This window comes from Aristolochia californica, unplaced genomic scaffold (assembly GCF_029961685.1).
Source record: "Aristolochia californica isolate CCGP_79_NKW_82.1479 unplaced genomic scaffold, dmAriCali1.0.hap1 SCAF_4, whole genome shotgun sequence".
Classification (NCBI taxonomy): domain Eukaryota; kingdom Viridiplantae; phylum Streptophyta; class Magnoliopsida; order Piperales; family Aristolochiaceae; genus Aristolochia; species Aristolochia californica.
In genome coordinates, this window is record NW_027182103.1 from 40148996 (window position 1) to 40165617 (window position 16622).

Here is a 16622-nt window from a genome sequence, read left to right on the forward strand (position 1 = left end):
GTGTACTCCCAAGATGTTTATACATCAGAGTTCGATACAAAAAAATTAGATACATCTCGGCCCATATGCGATGATGGGCCAGTATCAGAAGATTTCGGCGGCCTCATGTTATGGTATTATAGTAATTTAACAAGATGATTGAGGGTATTAAGATAATTTCTCTTGCCTCTGTCAAGCTGTGACGGCTTTATTAGTTGGGGTCTTAGAGGTGTTAGGGTTTCTGGGCGTCTGAGGCTCTCTGATCGTGTTGCCATGGAGGTCGTCCAACAACCAGAAGTGAAACTTTTCAATAGATGGACCTTTGAAGACGTTTCGGTCCGTTTTCCTTTCTCTTTCTACGGTCACTCTTTGATTTTTCTATTCTTTTTGCATCGGTGTGTTTACTATCTTAATGTTGGTCTCATCTAGATTTACTATTTCTTGCAATCCAAAGGATTTATTCTCTTAGTGACGTTGATCTGATCTAGGATGTTCGATCGACGTGGAAATAACAATGATATCTGTTTGTTGTTCGTAAGCTACTGACCACTTTGGGTGATTCGCAGTCAGTAAAAGAGAAGGTCAAATGAAACGCTAAATTCCATGTTGCGTGCCGTTTAAGCTTTTTGTCTGTTGGAATATCCGTGCATATTTTGTTCAAATCACTTGTCCGATGTTGGCTCAACTTGACGGGGGGTCTGAAGTAAGAAGATGATGCATGGCCTGGTTCGGAAGTGAAAACTAGGAAAAGGGGTTGTTGGTTCTGATTTGGACTCATGGATGAGAAAGAACTATGACGCATTTTGTGGTTCCATGGGGCTTGCTGTCCTGAAGTTTCGATGATAACAGATTGTTGTGATAATATAGAGCAAACTCACAAAACTTCAATAAGCACTTAAATAAACCCATACCTTTTGTCGATCCACTTCACCAATCAAACATAAAATAATTAAATAATACCTCTGTCAAGCCCTAGTCGTGTATTCACTGTCTTTGAAAGATGTTCGCTTCTTATAATGCATAGGATGTTGGCGATCCCTTTCCAAGATATAATGGACTTTTTTGCCCTCTTCAATGTGCACAGTGCTAAGTGGGCCATGAACTTTACAGAACCTTTTTTTACGGCTCAAACTGAATTGAATAGAGTATTTTCTCTTTTTCTTTCAAGAACACGAAAAACAATATCTTCTTTTCAAAACATTTTTCAGAGCTCAGATTTCTTCTTTGTATCTCTCTAACGTTTGGAAGCTCTATTTATAGAGTTCTCTTACTCTTGTGTTAAAAATCACCTCTTGATCTGGCCATCCAGATATGTAATCGCTTCAATCTGACGGTTCAAATCATTGATCCCAATCTGACCGTTAGATCTGTAACTGCTTTGATCTGACAATTCAGATTCATAACAGCTTTTGATCTGACAATTCAGATTCATAACAGCTTTTGATCTAACTATTAGATCTGTAACGGCACGATCTAACCGTTAGGACCTGTAACCACTTGATCCAACCATTTAGATTTTGTAACTGTTCGATCTAACAGTTCAGATCTATAACTAACTGATCTGACGGTTAAAATCTATAACCATCTGATCTGATGGTTAAGATCTATAACCATTTCCATCCAACGACTTTAATTTTGATCCATCCCAACAGTAGGATTGATTTGATAAAAAAAAAACTCATCTTGATTCGGCCTTACATGTCACACATGTGACATGTGGGACCATCCAAACACGTGCGAACATGTGTGACCACACATGTGCGAGACCATGTGCAAAAGCGAGTATGAAAGCGTCCCACACGTGCGTATGTAAGTCTCTCATGAACTCAAGGAGGATTGGTGGATATTTGTATTTAACCCAAGAAGTCTCTATTGCTTTTAGCAATGTGGGACTAAACGAAATGAAACCAAAAGAAAAAACATGACTTTGGTCTAGGCAGGTCTCAAACTTGCAGTCTCAAGCATATATGACAGACCAACCAGGTCAAACACACTTGCATACTTGTTGTGAACGTGGTTCCCTTTATTTTTAAAACCTCCTATTGTTCAAGATTTGTGCACTTAGGATCGGTGTGGGTGTCGAAATTTCAACTAGATGTAGGTTCAAGTTCAAAAGACACCTGTCATCAAAAGCTATAGTGTACTAATTGCTCGAGCCTGATCCAATCTAATCATATCTTGGTTTTCAATTTTCAAAAATGGTGGGGAATGACAGAGGTTTTTGGAAATAAAACGTACACTCATCTAAGAGGTATACGCACGTGTGTATAGCTCGGTTGGTCAAAGCACTGTGATATATGCTTGAGGATGGAGGATCAATACCTGTCTAGACCAAAAGCATTTTTTTCCTCCTGGTTCCATTTCCTTTAGTCCCACATTTCTAAAAGTAATGGTGATTTCCCCGGATTAAATAGAGATATCCACCGATCCTCCTTGAGTTTGTGTGAGACACACACGCATATGCGAGTCTCTCATGCCCGCACGTGTGTTTTGTCTTGCATGTGTGTGGTCGATCACTGTTGTTCAAGTGGGTCGTTGGATGGATCAATTCAACTGTTAGGATGGATCAAGATCAGGGGCGTTGGATAGAAACGGTTATAAATCTTAACCATTTGATCAGGCAGTTATAGATTTAAACCGTTAGATCAAATAGTTACAAGATCTGAATCATCAGATCAAATGGTTACAAGATCTGAACCGTCGGATCAAGCGATTACAAATCTGAATGGTCAAATCGTGTCGTTACAGATCCAACAGTTAGATCAAAAGTCATTACAGATATGAACCGTCATATCAAAGCGGTTATAGATTTGACGGTCAGAGGGGTCAATGATCTAAACCGTTAGATCAAAGCAGTTACAGATCTGGACGGTCGGATCAAGAGGTGTATTTTCCCCAGAAGAGTCAGAAAGCTTTATAAATAGAGCTTCAGAACGTCAGAGAGATACAAGAAGAAATCTGAGCTCTGAAAAGAAGAAATTGTTCTTCATGTTCCTAAGAGAAATTCCATCATTCTTGAAAGAAAAGGAGGAAATATCCTCTGTTCGAGTAGTTATAAAAGGTTTTGTAGAGTTTGTGGGCCATTTTAGCACTGTGCACGTCTAAGAGGGCAAAAAGATCCATTGTATCTTAGGAAGGGATCATCAACATCCTATGCACTATAGGAGGCAAATCTTTTTCGAAGACAGTGAATACATGCCTTGGGCCTAACATAGGTATTATTTTCTATCTGATTGGTGAAGCAGATTGACTAAAGGTACGCATCGGCACCAGTTTTAATTTGGGTTTATTGAAGTTTTGTGAGTTTGCTTCATATCTATTTCCAAGGTCTGAAGTAAGAAGCTGATGCATGGCCTGGTTCGGAAGTGGAAACTAGGAAAGGGGGTTGTTAGTTCCAATATGGAGTCATGGATGAGAAAGAACTATGACACATTTCGTGGTTCCATGGGGCTTTCTGTCCTGACTAATTATATTGCTGTTTGGGTTGACATAAGGTTTCTATGATAACTGGTTGGTTTGATCCAACCTGAGGATTCCATTTTCCAGCTTTCTATGTTCTGGGGTCATCTGCTACAATGACAGAGACAACTTCCTTGGCATCTGGTTTGTTCATGATAACTTTTTCAAATTTGCATCTAGCAGACAAATCACTAAGTACGGATGCTCCCTCTAGCACAAGGAAAACTTTTTGAAACTGTAGGAATGTGCAATCAATTAAGCCAGGTTCTATTGATTGTGGCCCCTTACCTGCTTTTTTACTCTCTTGACTGGGTTCTATAAACCTAACTCAAACTTGAATGAAAATGTTCTGCTGATGCAACGTACTTTATCCAACCAAAAGCTTGATTTGATCGTACCACACCAAACTAAGTGTTGCATTCAATTATATGTCTTTTTTTTTTCTTCTTGAAAATTTAGAAGTATATGGAAAAATCTGAAGGAACTCTTTAACCACTCAGCATGAATACTTTCAAATGTGATGGGAGTGTCCTGCTCTTTAGAAGGATTGCCAATGGACTGGTAGGTACTTCAACTGGTAATATTGTGACTTGAGGCATTTTGGAGAGCTCATATTCTTGAAAGAATAGGTTAGTACCTAGTCTACCCTATGACTACAGTAACCAAGCCATGGGATGAGATGAAGATATTCCCCTACTGTATTTCCTTCCAGCATTTGTTGGATCTTACCCACTGCCCTTGTTTTTCCTCAAGATATTCAATGAGATAACATGTATCCTACCTGATTAGTCAATACCTTTTCCTATAAACAGTGAAACTATTATGCAGTCCTAAACATGTCCACAGTAGCATTGAACTTTCAAAACTTTCACTTGAACCAATTCTTTACTTTGCTTACATCTTTGAGTGTTCAAACATTTTTGCCTTAAGTTCAAAAAGATATTTATATTTTTACTCGTCTTTTATATGTTAGAACTTCTCGTGAGTTGTCCCAGAAACATTTATTATATTTGAGGAATTGTAAGTTGACAGAGCTTCTCTGTGGAGATTATGCTGAGAAATCAGAAATTTAGTGATTTCGATTACTTTTTAATGTTATTCTTGGAGTGCTCATGGAGATCTGAATCTTTCAAATTGCAGAGCAATAATATGTGCTACTTTGCATACTTTGGTGATCTTTTTTTGTGTTGTTATTGATGTTAAAATTCATTATCTCAAATAGTTATATTGTTACTTATATTCTAGAAGACAACCTCATAATGGCTAGACAAGCACTTTCAACTGTCTAATTACCTTCTCAGTGTCATTGTTTACTACAGTTTCCTTGGTCAAGTTTGTTCTTTTATTATACATGTAAATCATTTCTGGTGTAAGAGTGCATATTTGTAGCTATTGGACGTGAGTTAGGATTTATAGTAATTTCATGTTCCTTAAGTGAAGTTTGACAACTTTTACATCAGGAAGGATTTTTTGGTATATTGACATTAGATCTCTACTCAAATGCTAGAAATGGTTTTCCGAGCTGTTTGTACATTAAAAAGATTCCATGTATCATGTCACTTATTTTTTGGAGGTGTGCTGAAGACATGCTGTCTTGAAAATTTTTTTTGTTTTTTATTCCTTTTTTGCTTTTTTCTTTTTTCAGGTTGGTGACATCTCCTTAGCAGATTATATTGGTGTCTCTGCAGACAAACATGCGACCTACGTCCCCCACACTGCAGGGAGATACTCGGTTAAGAGATTCCGCAAGGCCCAGTGCCCAATCGTGGAGAGGTTGACAAACTCCCTCATGATGCATGGTCGTAACAATGGGAAGAAGCTCATGGCTGTTCGTATTGTTAAGCATGCTATGGAGATTATCCACCTCCTCACTGACCTTAATCCAATTCAAGTTATTGTCGACGCAGTTATCAACAGGTACAGAGAAGTTAAAAATTTCTTGCTCTAACAAATTTGGTTGCTTATCTGCATTTGCGTGCTTTAGTGGGCCAAGAGAAGATGCGACTCGTATTGGATCTGCTGGTGTGGTTAGACGCCAAGCCGTTGATATTTCTCCTCTCAGGAGGGTCAACCAGGCAATATACCTTATTACTACGGGAGCTCGGGAGAGTGCTTTCAGAAATATCAAGACCATAGCCGAGTGTTTGGCGGATGAGCTTATTAACGCAGCCAAGGGCTCATCAAACAGGTCAGTTGTCAATTTCAGGCATTTGGTGCGGGCATGACTTCTCCTTCTCCCATTGTTTAATGGGATTTTTTGATTTTTTTTTTATTTTCTTGCAGCTATGCCATTAAGAAGAAAGATGAAATCGAGCGTGTTGCCAAAGCCAATCGTTGAGGTGTTCGTAGATGTTCTTTTAGTATTTTCTTCTTGAGGATGAGTAGATAGCTTGAGCCTGTGCTGGACCTCATTTTGCATTTGCTCTCGTTTAATTTTGTCTAGGCTGATTGGTGAACCTTCACATCCATTTTTGTGTTTCAAGTAAATTAATAGATGTTGTGAGTTAGATATTCTTCAAATATGGTAATTTTATTATGTCATGTTTATAGGAAATAAGAATAGGAACTTTGAATTTACTGAAAGTTAGGTGTTTCGAATTCTTAATTAACCATTTAATTTGAATTGAAAATCTCTCTAGTGATTTCCTATGCTTCATGCTCAGTTGAGAGAGATTTCTTCCTCTCCTCTCCCACCCTCGAGTATCAATGAAAGGAGGGAGGCCTACCTTCTCTCTTTGCCAAGAGAGATTTCTTTCTTATCAGAGAAAGGACACCCAGGAGGAGTATTTGAAAATAAATAGGGGAAGGGTAAGAGAAGTCACCTTTATATTTGAACAAAGAGGTTTATTTTCTATAATGGAGAGGAAAGTACCCCTCCCAGGTTTCCCTGAAAGACATTTCCAACAACCTTCACTGTCATAATATATAGGGTTTAAACTACAATAATAACAGTGTTAGATCTAGGATCTCATGATAGTACTGTAGATATTCAGCACTAATGAGAGAAGAGAAACCGAGGTAAGAGAAGAAGAGAGAAGATGAGTAGAGAAACAAAGGAGAGTGTTTGAAGTTGAGAAGAGGTTTGAGAGAGGAGTGAGGAGGATTTAGGTCAAACTCACATCCTAATCTTCCCCCTCAATTTATATTTATAATAATGAGAAAAGTTATAATTTTGTCATTGCCCGTTACCCTAAGAAGGGATAGAAAAGGGCAAAAATTAAAGGAAAATTACATCATACCACGTTACTACGGTCATATTTTCTAATACTCCCCCCCTCAAATTGGGGGAGAAAAAATATCGTAAATACCCAGTTTGCCGCATAAAGTGGTTTGAATCTTGGGTGTGACTGGTTTCGTAAGAATACTTGTTACCTGTTTTTTAGATGAAACATGTCTGAGAGATAAGATAATAACCTGAAATTTCTCTTGTATAAAATGTCAATCTACTTCGATGTGTTTTATTCTCTCATTAAAAACCAGATTCGAAGCGATATTAATGTCTATCTGGTTATCACAATATAATTCCATAAAGGCTCATTTATAGAAACCCAACTGGGATCTTATCCATGTCAAATGAGAAAAGATAAAATATTAAATAAATTAATAAAATAATTAAATTAACCCATGAACAGTGTTGTTCTTGTATGTTCTTGAAAAATAATATGCATACAACACTGTTTATCCAACAGTGCAACTGCCCTATTTGCAACAGTTTGAAGGCACTTAGAGCAAGCCAACTTTCTTCCTCTGCTTAGCTATAAGAGATATCTGAACTTCTAACACTGGTCAAGAACTGGGAGGTCTCCCGGCGACTTCAGCTCGTATTGTGCCCTCTGAAGCAGCGCCACCTGGTCAAGAACAGCAGGAACATTCTTTCAATCTTGGTGCAGGAGCAATTGCCGCAACGTAGTGCACCACTGGGCACGGGCTGGTTCAGACACTACGGAATGGACTTTCATTCTTTTTCCCTTTACAGGTTTACGGAAATTGACGATCTCGCAGGCAATACAGGAGTGGATACATGCGACGTCTTGCAGAGTAAGATTACTCCGTAGAGAAGAAACACTTTACTGAGTTTATTCTTAGAGATACAGTAATTCCTCAGTTCCGTGGTGGTCAGTCCTGCCCCAGTTTGGGAAAAAGAACCACATCCTGTCACACCTTATCCTGCCAATTGATACACCGCCTTCCCCTGGTCTCACATTACTTTTAGCAACAAAGAATTTGAAGCTTATAAGCATCAAGATTCCCTTTATTCTGATAACGAGTGTGAGACACAAAAAATCACTTATCCTCTTATTGAGTTCTTGGGTCGTCTCAGTACTGTGCACGTCTAAAAAAACAAGTGATTCGACAAAAAAAGGTATGCATCGGCACCGACATTTATTTTTTGGGTGTATATAATGCTACTCAAGTTTTGTAAGTTTTATGTTTCGTCAATTTCGAAAAGAATCAACCTCTGGAATATTAGAATGGGGAAATTCGAGAACTCACTTTAAAGTTATCTTATGTGATTGTGAATAAAACATCATGTGAGTAACTCTTAAGACCATGGACCAAAGGGATGAGTGCTACACACAAATATGAAAAGAATGATTATTTGTGTCATGGATTGATCGTTGGTACTCTTAATAACAATTTGTATGACATATGCTTTTATGCTAAAACTTCAAGAGGATTATGAAAATCGTTACAAACAAAAAATGGGCAAGAAATTGAGTCGGAACAAAAGTTTTTCATGGCAGAATATTTCAAGCCAATATATTCAATGTCTTTTGGTTAATCTAACCTGCACTAGATAAGCAAACATCTAAGCATGTAGGCCTCACACATTGGGGTTTAGTAAACCGAGTGACACAACTATTTTATAGCTTTAATGAGTTTTTGAATTCTTATTTCAACCATTTTACAAAGAGATAGTCCATAAGACCCTATTAGTGCCCTTGTTAGTGCTCCTGGTTGAAAATTTAAATGTTTTTCTTGGGATACATATTTTCAAGAAACTTTTAGATACAATCTTATTAGTGCCTTACTAGGAAATTTCATGATTTTTTTTATAAATTTTCAAGAAAAATTAAATGGACCTATTAATGCATTTTTCTAGGGAAATAAATGGAAATTTATAATCAATCACATACTTTACCATACTTATCCAATAAATTTTTAGTACAAAAAAATGTCAAATACAAAATTTTCATGAAAATTTTCCTTATGCTAAAAGTATTACAATATCAATTATCAAATATTAATTTAATATTTTTTCGTATAGTTTTCTGGCTCATAAGAATTAGAGAGAAAACAAAAAAAAATCAAAGAAAAATTTAATTTAATGGGGGATAAGGATGATTTGTTATTTTTAAATATAAAAGACATATGATAACATGCACTATCACTATTGAATTTAGGATATCTTGACAAGGTCCTCGACCAAGGTAGTAAAAGAGGAGAGGAAGAAAATAAAAATATGAAAGAAAGAAGAGAGAACTCCGCTAGAGATCTTGGAAGAGGAAACAACTTTAAGGACAATTTTGAAAGAGAAGATGGAAAACTTAATAATCTAACTCATGCATTGAGCCTCTATTTATAGTTGTGGTATGAAGTTTACAATGACTATAATATCATTAGGGTTACAAGCTTTGTACAATAAAAAAACATAAGTAGACATATATCATCTTCTTAATTACACCTTTGTAATATTTTTATGAGAAAACCTTTAAATTACCTCATTTGCCACTTCTTGATGTGAGGGAGATATTTACTTTGATGTCACTTTCGAGATGTCTTCCAACAATCACTATCCCAATGTAACACATATTAGTGTCAGGTCGTGAAATCCCAGTTAAGTTCAGTTTTTATTTGAGCTCGACTCGCACTCAAATTTAAAATAAGGATTTTAAGTATAACAAACCAAGATGACTTGTAAGCATAGATTTTTTACGAAACTTACTCTTTACTCTAATTACTCTCGTCAATTCCCTCTTTAGTTAGTTGATAGTTGTTCTTATTTACTATAAACCAACCTTTGTGGGTCCCTCAATATATGATAATATTATTTACCAATAGAATAAATATTATTGAAGGAGGTATTTGTTTTTCTTTTATAATTTTTTATTTTTATAATTTGAAATATAAGTTGACGTCGAAATATCAATATCAAACCATATTAGAATATTGGCAGGTTCTAGCTTGGCTTAGATTAAATACCATCCCTAAGTGCTCCAAAGTGGTGGGTCCCGCTTTCTGTGTCTGTCCGGCGGCCGCCCCACTTATCGTTCAATCTGGAATGTTCTCATTGGCCAAAGCACGCTCATGCGTCAAATCTCCGGGTCGGTGCCAGGGACGGCGTCCAATTTCCCTTTCCGAGTGATTTCATCCCACTTCGGCACTTCCAGTTCCAGACCCACCGAGTGGCTTCCTGGATCCCTTTGCTTCCTATCCATATTATTGTCTCGCGAGAAATTGCGCGACGGATGTGACAGGGAATCTCATCTAGAACCAGTTCCACCAGATTCACGTTCCATGGAAGCGGAGTTGGAGGTGGCATGAAAATAAATAAATGCAACGGAAGATGACTGTTTCGTGATCATCTATTCATCAACTATCTAGCACTGAAGGATTCAATTCATGGCCGAGAAATAGACGAGACGATTGTTTCATCTATAACGCAGCTAGAAAGACGATGAGTGACAAACCGCCCTATAAATACCACCACCCTTCGTGTCACCATTTTCCGCCTTTTTTCTCCGTCCCTTACTTCCTCCGAGTGGAGTCCCAACAGAGCGAAGAAGCTCGTGAAATAGCTCCCCGCTTTTACCATCTCCCATGCCAAAGGCGGAGATTCTTGTATATACACCTGCTTTTTAGTTTTTAGAGCTTCCACGAGTCGGTGTTCGCCCCTTCGCGGTCCGATCGAGGAGCTTTTTTTTAAGCTAAAGGTGCAGTGTAAGGTCCCTAACTGATTTAATTCAAGTGTTTGAGTTGTTTTTTTTTTTTTTTCTCTCGTTTCATCTCATCCGAATCGCTGTGTACTTTTTATATATAAAGTAATCGCTTTGTGCTGTCCTTTTATTGAAATTCCTTGATGAATATTTGCGGTTTGAATAATCTTATTTGAGGTCTGTGAATGTTTCATCTGCGCGGTGCCTCTGTTACTTTTGGTGTTTCCGGCCCTGGCAGTCATAAGAGTTATGTGGATTTTGTGAACTTTTCAGGATTTGTAGATTACCCGTGATTTTCGCGTTTTTTCCTTTGAAAGTCACGATGAGAGGCTAACAAAACTAGTTTTTCTTCGTCCGATAGTGCCGAACGGCTCTCAGTGAAGATGAGGCATCTTCCTTCGTTTTCTCTTTTATCATTTTCAGTAATTTTCCGTTGATTGTTTTTCTTTTGCCTCCTCTGTATATGTTTATTTACCCTACGCACGCGCACAGCTGGAATTTGGCAGAGAATACTCTCGGTTAAAAGTTTCGATACTCTCTATCTACTGGATTGCATAATGAAAATTCTTAACAAGTCGGATTCCTTTCCTTTTCTTTTCTGTTCTTTTTTGTACAATTCCTCTTAAGAATCGCGTTCTCGTAATGCTTGCAAAAGTTTATACTGATATACCAAAATTTGATATTTTTCAGGTTTTGTTTGTCATAATTTGAAATTATGACGTTTATAAATGAAATCTGAATGAAATTTGTAGCTTCTGAAAGAAAAGCTCTTGGATCTGGTATTTATGTTGAGCTTTGCATTTTTTCTATTTATGAAGAACTGATCATTTTGATGTTGTTGCTGTCGAACTTTCTTTCTTTGTTTTTTTATGTTAATTTGGTGTTATTTTGTTTTATAAAGTCTTATGCATCTAGTTTCGTCTTCCCTTGTAAATTCCTCGACATAGGGGTATAAGCAAGTCGGATAACTATTGACACTGCAGATTGCTCACAAATTAGGGTGTAAATGCTACAGAAACGGACTGGAATAAGCTACTCCATTTATGTTTCTTTTATATACAGTATATTGATATATGGTATCACCGGTATGAAGAATAAGTTGTTCCATATGCCATTTATTTACCCATTTATTGTACAGTAGAACAGGTAATCAGGTTAATAAATGAAATAATATCAAAAACAACTTAAAAGTTTATATAACCATAGTATAAAAAAAATCACGTTATTATATAAGTAGAAGCTAGGACAAAATCATACTAATGGACAACAAAATCCTGAAAAGAATATTAATTTTTTTTTAGAAAAACTTCAATCATTTTTTATCTCAAATAAAAATTTACTAAAGTCCTCTTATTTATAATCGGATAATTGGTTAATTGGGTATTGAATAACCTTACCCATTTTGTACCATTTAATAAACAGTAAATGGGTAATCAGGTAAAATTATCCAAATGCTTATCTGGGTGAGAATTGTTGTTCTTTCTTCATTCTATTTGATAACGGTAAAAAGAAAATTGAGTAAATGGGTAAAATTGATGCCCCTAATCACGAGTTGGCACTATTTGCTAGTTTGAGTGGATTTTCTTTGTGGCTACCTAGTGAACTGTTTAGTCCTTGATTCCTTGTTCTTGTAACATGCTGTCCGTTCCAGGATTTTTTCTGTTCCTCACTTTCTTATCTTAAACTTGGAGATCTGTTCATTTTCCAAAAAGAGGGGCAGTCTATTTTTAGCAACTGAGTTATTGTTTATACATAAACATATAACTTGTTGAGGTTATGGCATCTTGGTCAAGCCTACTTCTCTTGTTCTTATTTTAGAAGGCTACAAGGTATAATTTCATTCTCAGGGTCAGGAATCTTGAATTCCATCTCCTGTCTGAAATGTCGCTGTCAGACAAGGAAGCAAGAAAGGTAGCAGGCTTCGTGCCTTACTTGTATGAAGTTCCAGGATTCTCCTACCTAAGCTATTAGTTTTGTAATATTTGAGCTGTAATGATAATTGTACTTGCATATCTTCAGGAGTTTTTGTTTCTTTGGTTTTTTAAGAAAATGACTTCAGGCATGGAATGGTTCCCCTACCAATGAACCCTAACTTTTCCTAATTTCTCTTGTTTAATTAAGTGAAATGTTTTAGTACCAATTATTCTTTGTTCCTTGAGTATCGTAGGCATTGGGAAGAGTTTTGGATTATATGTGCTTTGGCTGGATGTTTGGTTTCAAAACGTTGTTGTCTAGCTGTTTCTAGTTTGAAAAAATAAGTCATTTTCATATCTGTTATCAGGTAAATTTTACGACCAAATGCTTGAGGAATTTCTGTTTCTGAAGCTTTTGAAATGCTTTGTGCTCTCAAGGTTCTTTTGCAATCTATCTGTGTTCAGATTCTGATGAAAGTTTATTTTAGGTTTCCTCCAAAGTCTTTATTTCTTTCTGGTAAACAAAAATCATATTACCTCACCTTCTGATCTCACCAGTCTATCCTGTGATCTTTTAGTTTTGTTATTCGGTTTAAGGTATAAATAAAATGCCACAATATCCTAATATATCTCTTTTCCTGCTTTTTTTGGTGTCTGTATTCCTATTACATAAATATGATGGGGATAGTTGCATTCTGCAACAATTTACACAACCAACTTTTTCTTTTGTTTTTTAATCAATGTGTGTTACTTCTACCACAAAATCTTTTTACTCTTTCCATCTTAGTTTTTAAAGCAATTATTGTACAAACGAAGGAATTAGTATCCAATTGTCTTGCCTTAGTGTTGAGAACATGCTAGTTCATGATGGATACTTTCTTGTGTAGTTATGTATTTCTGTAAGAGCCTGCAAATTGGCTTGTATACCTCGACTCTAATTCATAGGCCATAGATCAAATTTATAAAGTGTTTATGTTCCCTGGGATAATATTATTAGATATCTTTCTGGGCATCATGGTCCTCTGACCATTAATGAGCTTTGTCTGCAGGCAATCAGGCTGTACGTGCTGCGTCTTGCCTGCATAGCATTTAATGGCTTACACAGAGCTTGATGTTTGCTCGCTGGATCAATCATTTGAGGGTGCCTTCAACATTCGCCTAGAGGAAAGCAGTGCAATAGATCTTTTAGTTGTGTCGGAAGTTTCCACTTCTTCTGCTTGCAATAGTTGTAGTATCCCCAAGCCACCTCCTCTTCCTGGCAAAGATCACATTGGTGCGAAGTTACCTCATCGACTTTCAGGATATAGTTATGTCCCAAAAGAAACAAAAGACATCTGGATTAAGCTTTTTGAAGAAGGATATAGAGCAGATGTCCATATAGTCACAGATAACAAAGCCATCATTCCGGCTCATTCAAGTGTTCTGGTGAGTTCACATCACTTTTTTTTTTTGGACTTGTGAGACATTTTTTGCTATTAATCATCCTGAAATATGAAGGTTTAATCCCTGAATTGGTATTGCCCTCAAGACAAACATAAAGTTGTTGAGCAGCTTTATCATCCTGAGCATAAGGAGCAGGTGGAACTGTAGTCACATCTAACTGGTCAGATTACTTTTACAGGGAATTGCATCACCTGTTCTAAGGCATACTGTAGATCAGGCTAAAGTTAAAGATGGTGTCCGATGTATCAAAATTCCTGGAGTGCCCTTTGAAGCTGTCCATGCATTTGTGCGCTTCATCTATTCTTCCTGGTCTGTTTGCAATTAATCCATTCATCTATTTATTCATTTTACTGACTGAATGTTTTAGATGGTCAAGCTTATTTCCTTGGTTGTGCACCTGCATTATTATTGGTGGGCTTAGAGCTGGGTATTGTTTAAGGGAATCTAGTTTTCGTGAATGTTCACTTGTTCTTTTATATGCAAAATGCATCGTTGGACCCACTATATTGTGATCAGAAGTTGGAGTTCATGGTTAGGGACTGGCCAAGCTTAGTTTCTTAGTCAGAATGTTAATGTTACTTTTGTTGATGGGTTCCTAATCATCAATCAATCCTTGTTATCTAGGATCCAAAACTGTAAATGATTCGTATGGAGTTTATGAGTTTCAACTGCAAAGTGTTTTATTTTCTTTTTGCACAATTTTTCTATAGGAATACTGGATCTGACCCTTTATTGCAGCTACAAGCAGGATGAGATGGAAAACTTTGTCCTTCACTTACTGGTCTTGTCTCATACATTCTGTGTGCCATCACTGAAGAAGGTTTGCATCAAATCACTAGAGCAGGCTTTGCTTACGGTAGAGAATGTGATTGATGTGCTTCAGCTGGCAAGAGAATCTGATGCTCCACGTCTTTCCCTTTTCTGTGTGCGTTTGATCATCAACAATTTCAAAACTGTTTCCAAATCTGAAGGTTGGAAAGTAATGAAGCGAGCAGACCCTAGCCTAGAACAGGAGCTTCTAGGGTTAGTCGTGGAGGCTGATTCTGTAAGTTACAGTTTTGTGTCATTCTGCATGTTTAGCTAGACAAATTTCAAACTGGTGTTTCAGCTATTTCAAGGAAAGTCTTCCTCTGTTTGTCTGTTCTGAATGCCCACTTAGCATAAACAAGAGAGGCTGAAAAAGATGGGAGAGAGAAAGATATATCTGCAACTTTATGAAGCTATGGAGGCACTCTTGCATATTTGCAGAGATGGCTGTAGGACCATTGGCCCACGTGACAAGGTGCTTAAAGGGAGCCAAACTGCCTGTGGCTTTCCAGCTTGCAAGGGAATTGAGTCACTGGTCCGACACTTCTCTACCTGCAAGACTCGGGTTCCTGGAGGATGTATGCACTGTAAACGCATGTGGCAGCTTCTTGAGCTTCATTCCCGTATGTGTAGTGTACCTGATGTTTGCAAGGTTCCTCTCTGCAGGTTAGAATTTGGCTGCAAACACTTCTGATGATATTCTTCACATTGTCTAATTATGCTCTACCCTTCTATAAGTACTAATTGAATTCTTCTATTGTTGTAGGCATTTTAAAGAGAAGATACAGAGCCAGAGCAAGAAGGAGGAGACAAAATGGAAGTTGTTGGTAAGAAAAGTGACGGCAGTCACACGCATGCCAAACTCGGCCATTTGGAAAGGTTCCTCCGAGGTGTAAGACAATGCAAAATCCCCTCTATCATTAATCTTTTAGTCGTTGTAAAAATGATATAGAAGGGACGCTGTCAATGTGCATCTCAATCAATAAATACCCCGGCAAAAGAATAAAGTGTTCAGACAGGTTTGGATTTTGGGATCTAGCTGTACTTGGTCTCTATATGGTAAAATGGCAATAAAAAGAGATTTTCTATTGGTAGCATCTCATTCAAAATTCGGACTTCCCTATTTTCGGATCAATCTTCGTCTTAAGTTCTGGACGTCTGTTTAAACTTCTCTGATTTTATGGAAAATACAGTCTGAAAAGAAGTGGAGACGACGAAGGGAGGTTGCCCTTTTCAGCTGAGAAAATTGGCCTTTTTCTTATGAGGATAATCTTGCAAGGGTTTTAGAGCAGAAATTTTATGATTATAATTGGTTGCAATTGCTCAGTCTAATACAAGATTATAGATTGAGATATGAAGTTCAAAACTTGTCCATTGTCATTTTTTGTTTCGTTTCTATCTCCGGGCCTGCAATGCATAAAGCTCTTCCTAGAGTAGTTTTTCATCAAAACTTTGTGTCTTCGTAATCTACGTTTGCTTATAGGTTATGTGCATTCCCATACAAGTTTCAATTTTTCCTTTTGAAGATAGATGTTAGATATTGACACTAACCACACTAGAGAATAAATTAATTTTATCCGATAACTAAAGGGATTATATTTATCCCATCCTCTCAAGTAGGTCGGCATTGGTTATTTAAGGAGATTTGTTTTGAGGATTCTTAGAAGACATTAGACGATTAATTGAATTACACTTTTATGTTTGATTAAGAGTGATATTTATATAATTTAGAATTAAAAAAGTAAATTTTATAAATAAATTTTATAAAATTTTATCCCATAACTAAAAAAATTATGATTATCATTTTGTTGCAATGTACATAGAATCCACCTTTTATGTCAAAAGATGGGGAGAAATGAGACGAGTCCGTTCAAAGGCATGTACTTTTTCTTTTTTTATGAGCTTCCCACCATCTTCAATTCCACCAAACAAACCTTCAACATCCCCACCCCACCTCATTATTTGCACATAGTTTTCCAAGTGTTTCATACATCATGCACCCCAGTCCCAACAAATTCCAGGGGAGTCGCAGTCTGGTGATTTTGTGACGCTTTCGACGGCTTTTAGGTTGCAGACGATCAAG

At 37.0% G+C, this 16622-nt stretch overlaps 2 protein-coding genes across 3 annotated transcripts; both read left to right on the top strand.

Moving 5' to 3' along the window:
* The first annotated feature begins 207 nt into the window (after positions 1-207).
* Positions 208-5952, top strand: LOC137962600 (small ribosomal subunit protein uS7-like). The gene is made up of 4 exons (XM_068809568.1): positions 208-315; positions 5084-5355; positions 5423-5626; positions 5722-5952. Exons 1-4 carry the CDS (start codon positions 253-255, stop codon positions 5774-5776), a joined length of 594 nt encoding a protein of 197 aa, XP_068665669.1. The 5' UTR covers positions 208-252; the 3' UTR covers positions 5777-5952.
* Positions 5953-10054: 4102 nt separating this feature from the next.
* On the top strand, positions 10055-15633 carry LOC137962963 (BTB/POZ and TAZ domain-containing protein 3-like). 2 transcript variants are annotated; one of them, XM_068810118.1, is made up of 6 exons: positions 10055-10380; positions 13339-13714; positions 13911-14041; positions 14471-14777; positions 14892-15205; positions 15306-15633. In XM_068810118.1, exons 2-6 carry the CDS (start codon positions 13382-13384, stop codon positions 15433-15435), a joined length of 1215 nt encoding a protein of 404 aa, XP_068666219.1. In that variant the 5' UTR covers positions 10055-10380; positions 13339-13381; the 3' UTR covers positions 15436-15633. The 2 variants fall into 2 exon arrangements, with proteins under 2 accessions (XP_068666219.1, XP_068666220.1); XM_068810119.1 differs by having other exon boundaries at positions 10055-10373.
* Positions 15634-16622: the final 989 nt, after the last annotated feature.

Excerpts from the sequence above, each read along its gene's own strand:
- LOC137962963 (XM_068810118.1), top strand. The coding sequence starts at position 13,382 with ATGGCTTACACAGAGCTTGATGTTTGCTCGCTGGATCAATCATTTGAG. Across the intron at positions 14,042-14,470 it reads CGCTTCATCTATTCTTCCTG|CTACAAGCAGGATGAGATGG; the intron begins GTCTGTTTGCAA and ends CCTTTATTGCAG. Across the intron at positions 15,206-15,305 it reads TGCAAGGTTCCTCTCTGCAG|GCATTTTAAAGAGAAGATAC; the intron begins GTTAGAATTTGG and ends CTATTGTTGTAG.
- LOC137962600 (XM_068809568.1), top strand. The coding sequence starts at position 253 with ATGGAGGTCGTCCAACAACCAGAAGTGAAACTTTTCAATAGATGGACC. Across the intron at positions 5,356-5,422 it reads GTCGACGCAGTTATCAACAG|TGGGCCAAGAGAAGATGCGA; the intron begins GTACAGAGAAGT and ends TGCGTGCTTTAG. Across the intron at positions 5,627-5,721 it reads GCCAAGGGCTCATCAAACAG|CTATGCCATTAAGAAGAAAG; the intron begins GTCAGTTGTCAA and ends ATTTTCTTGCAG.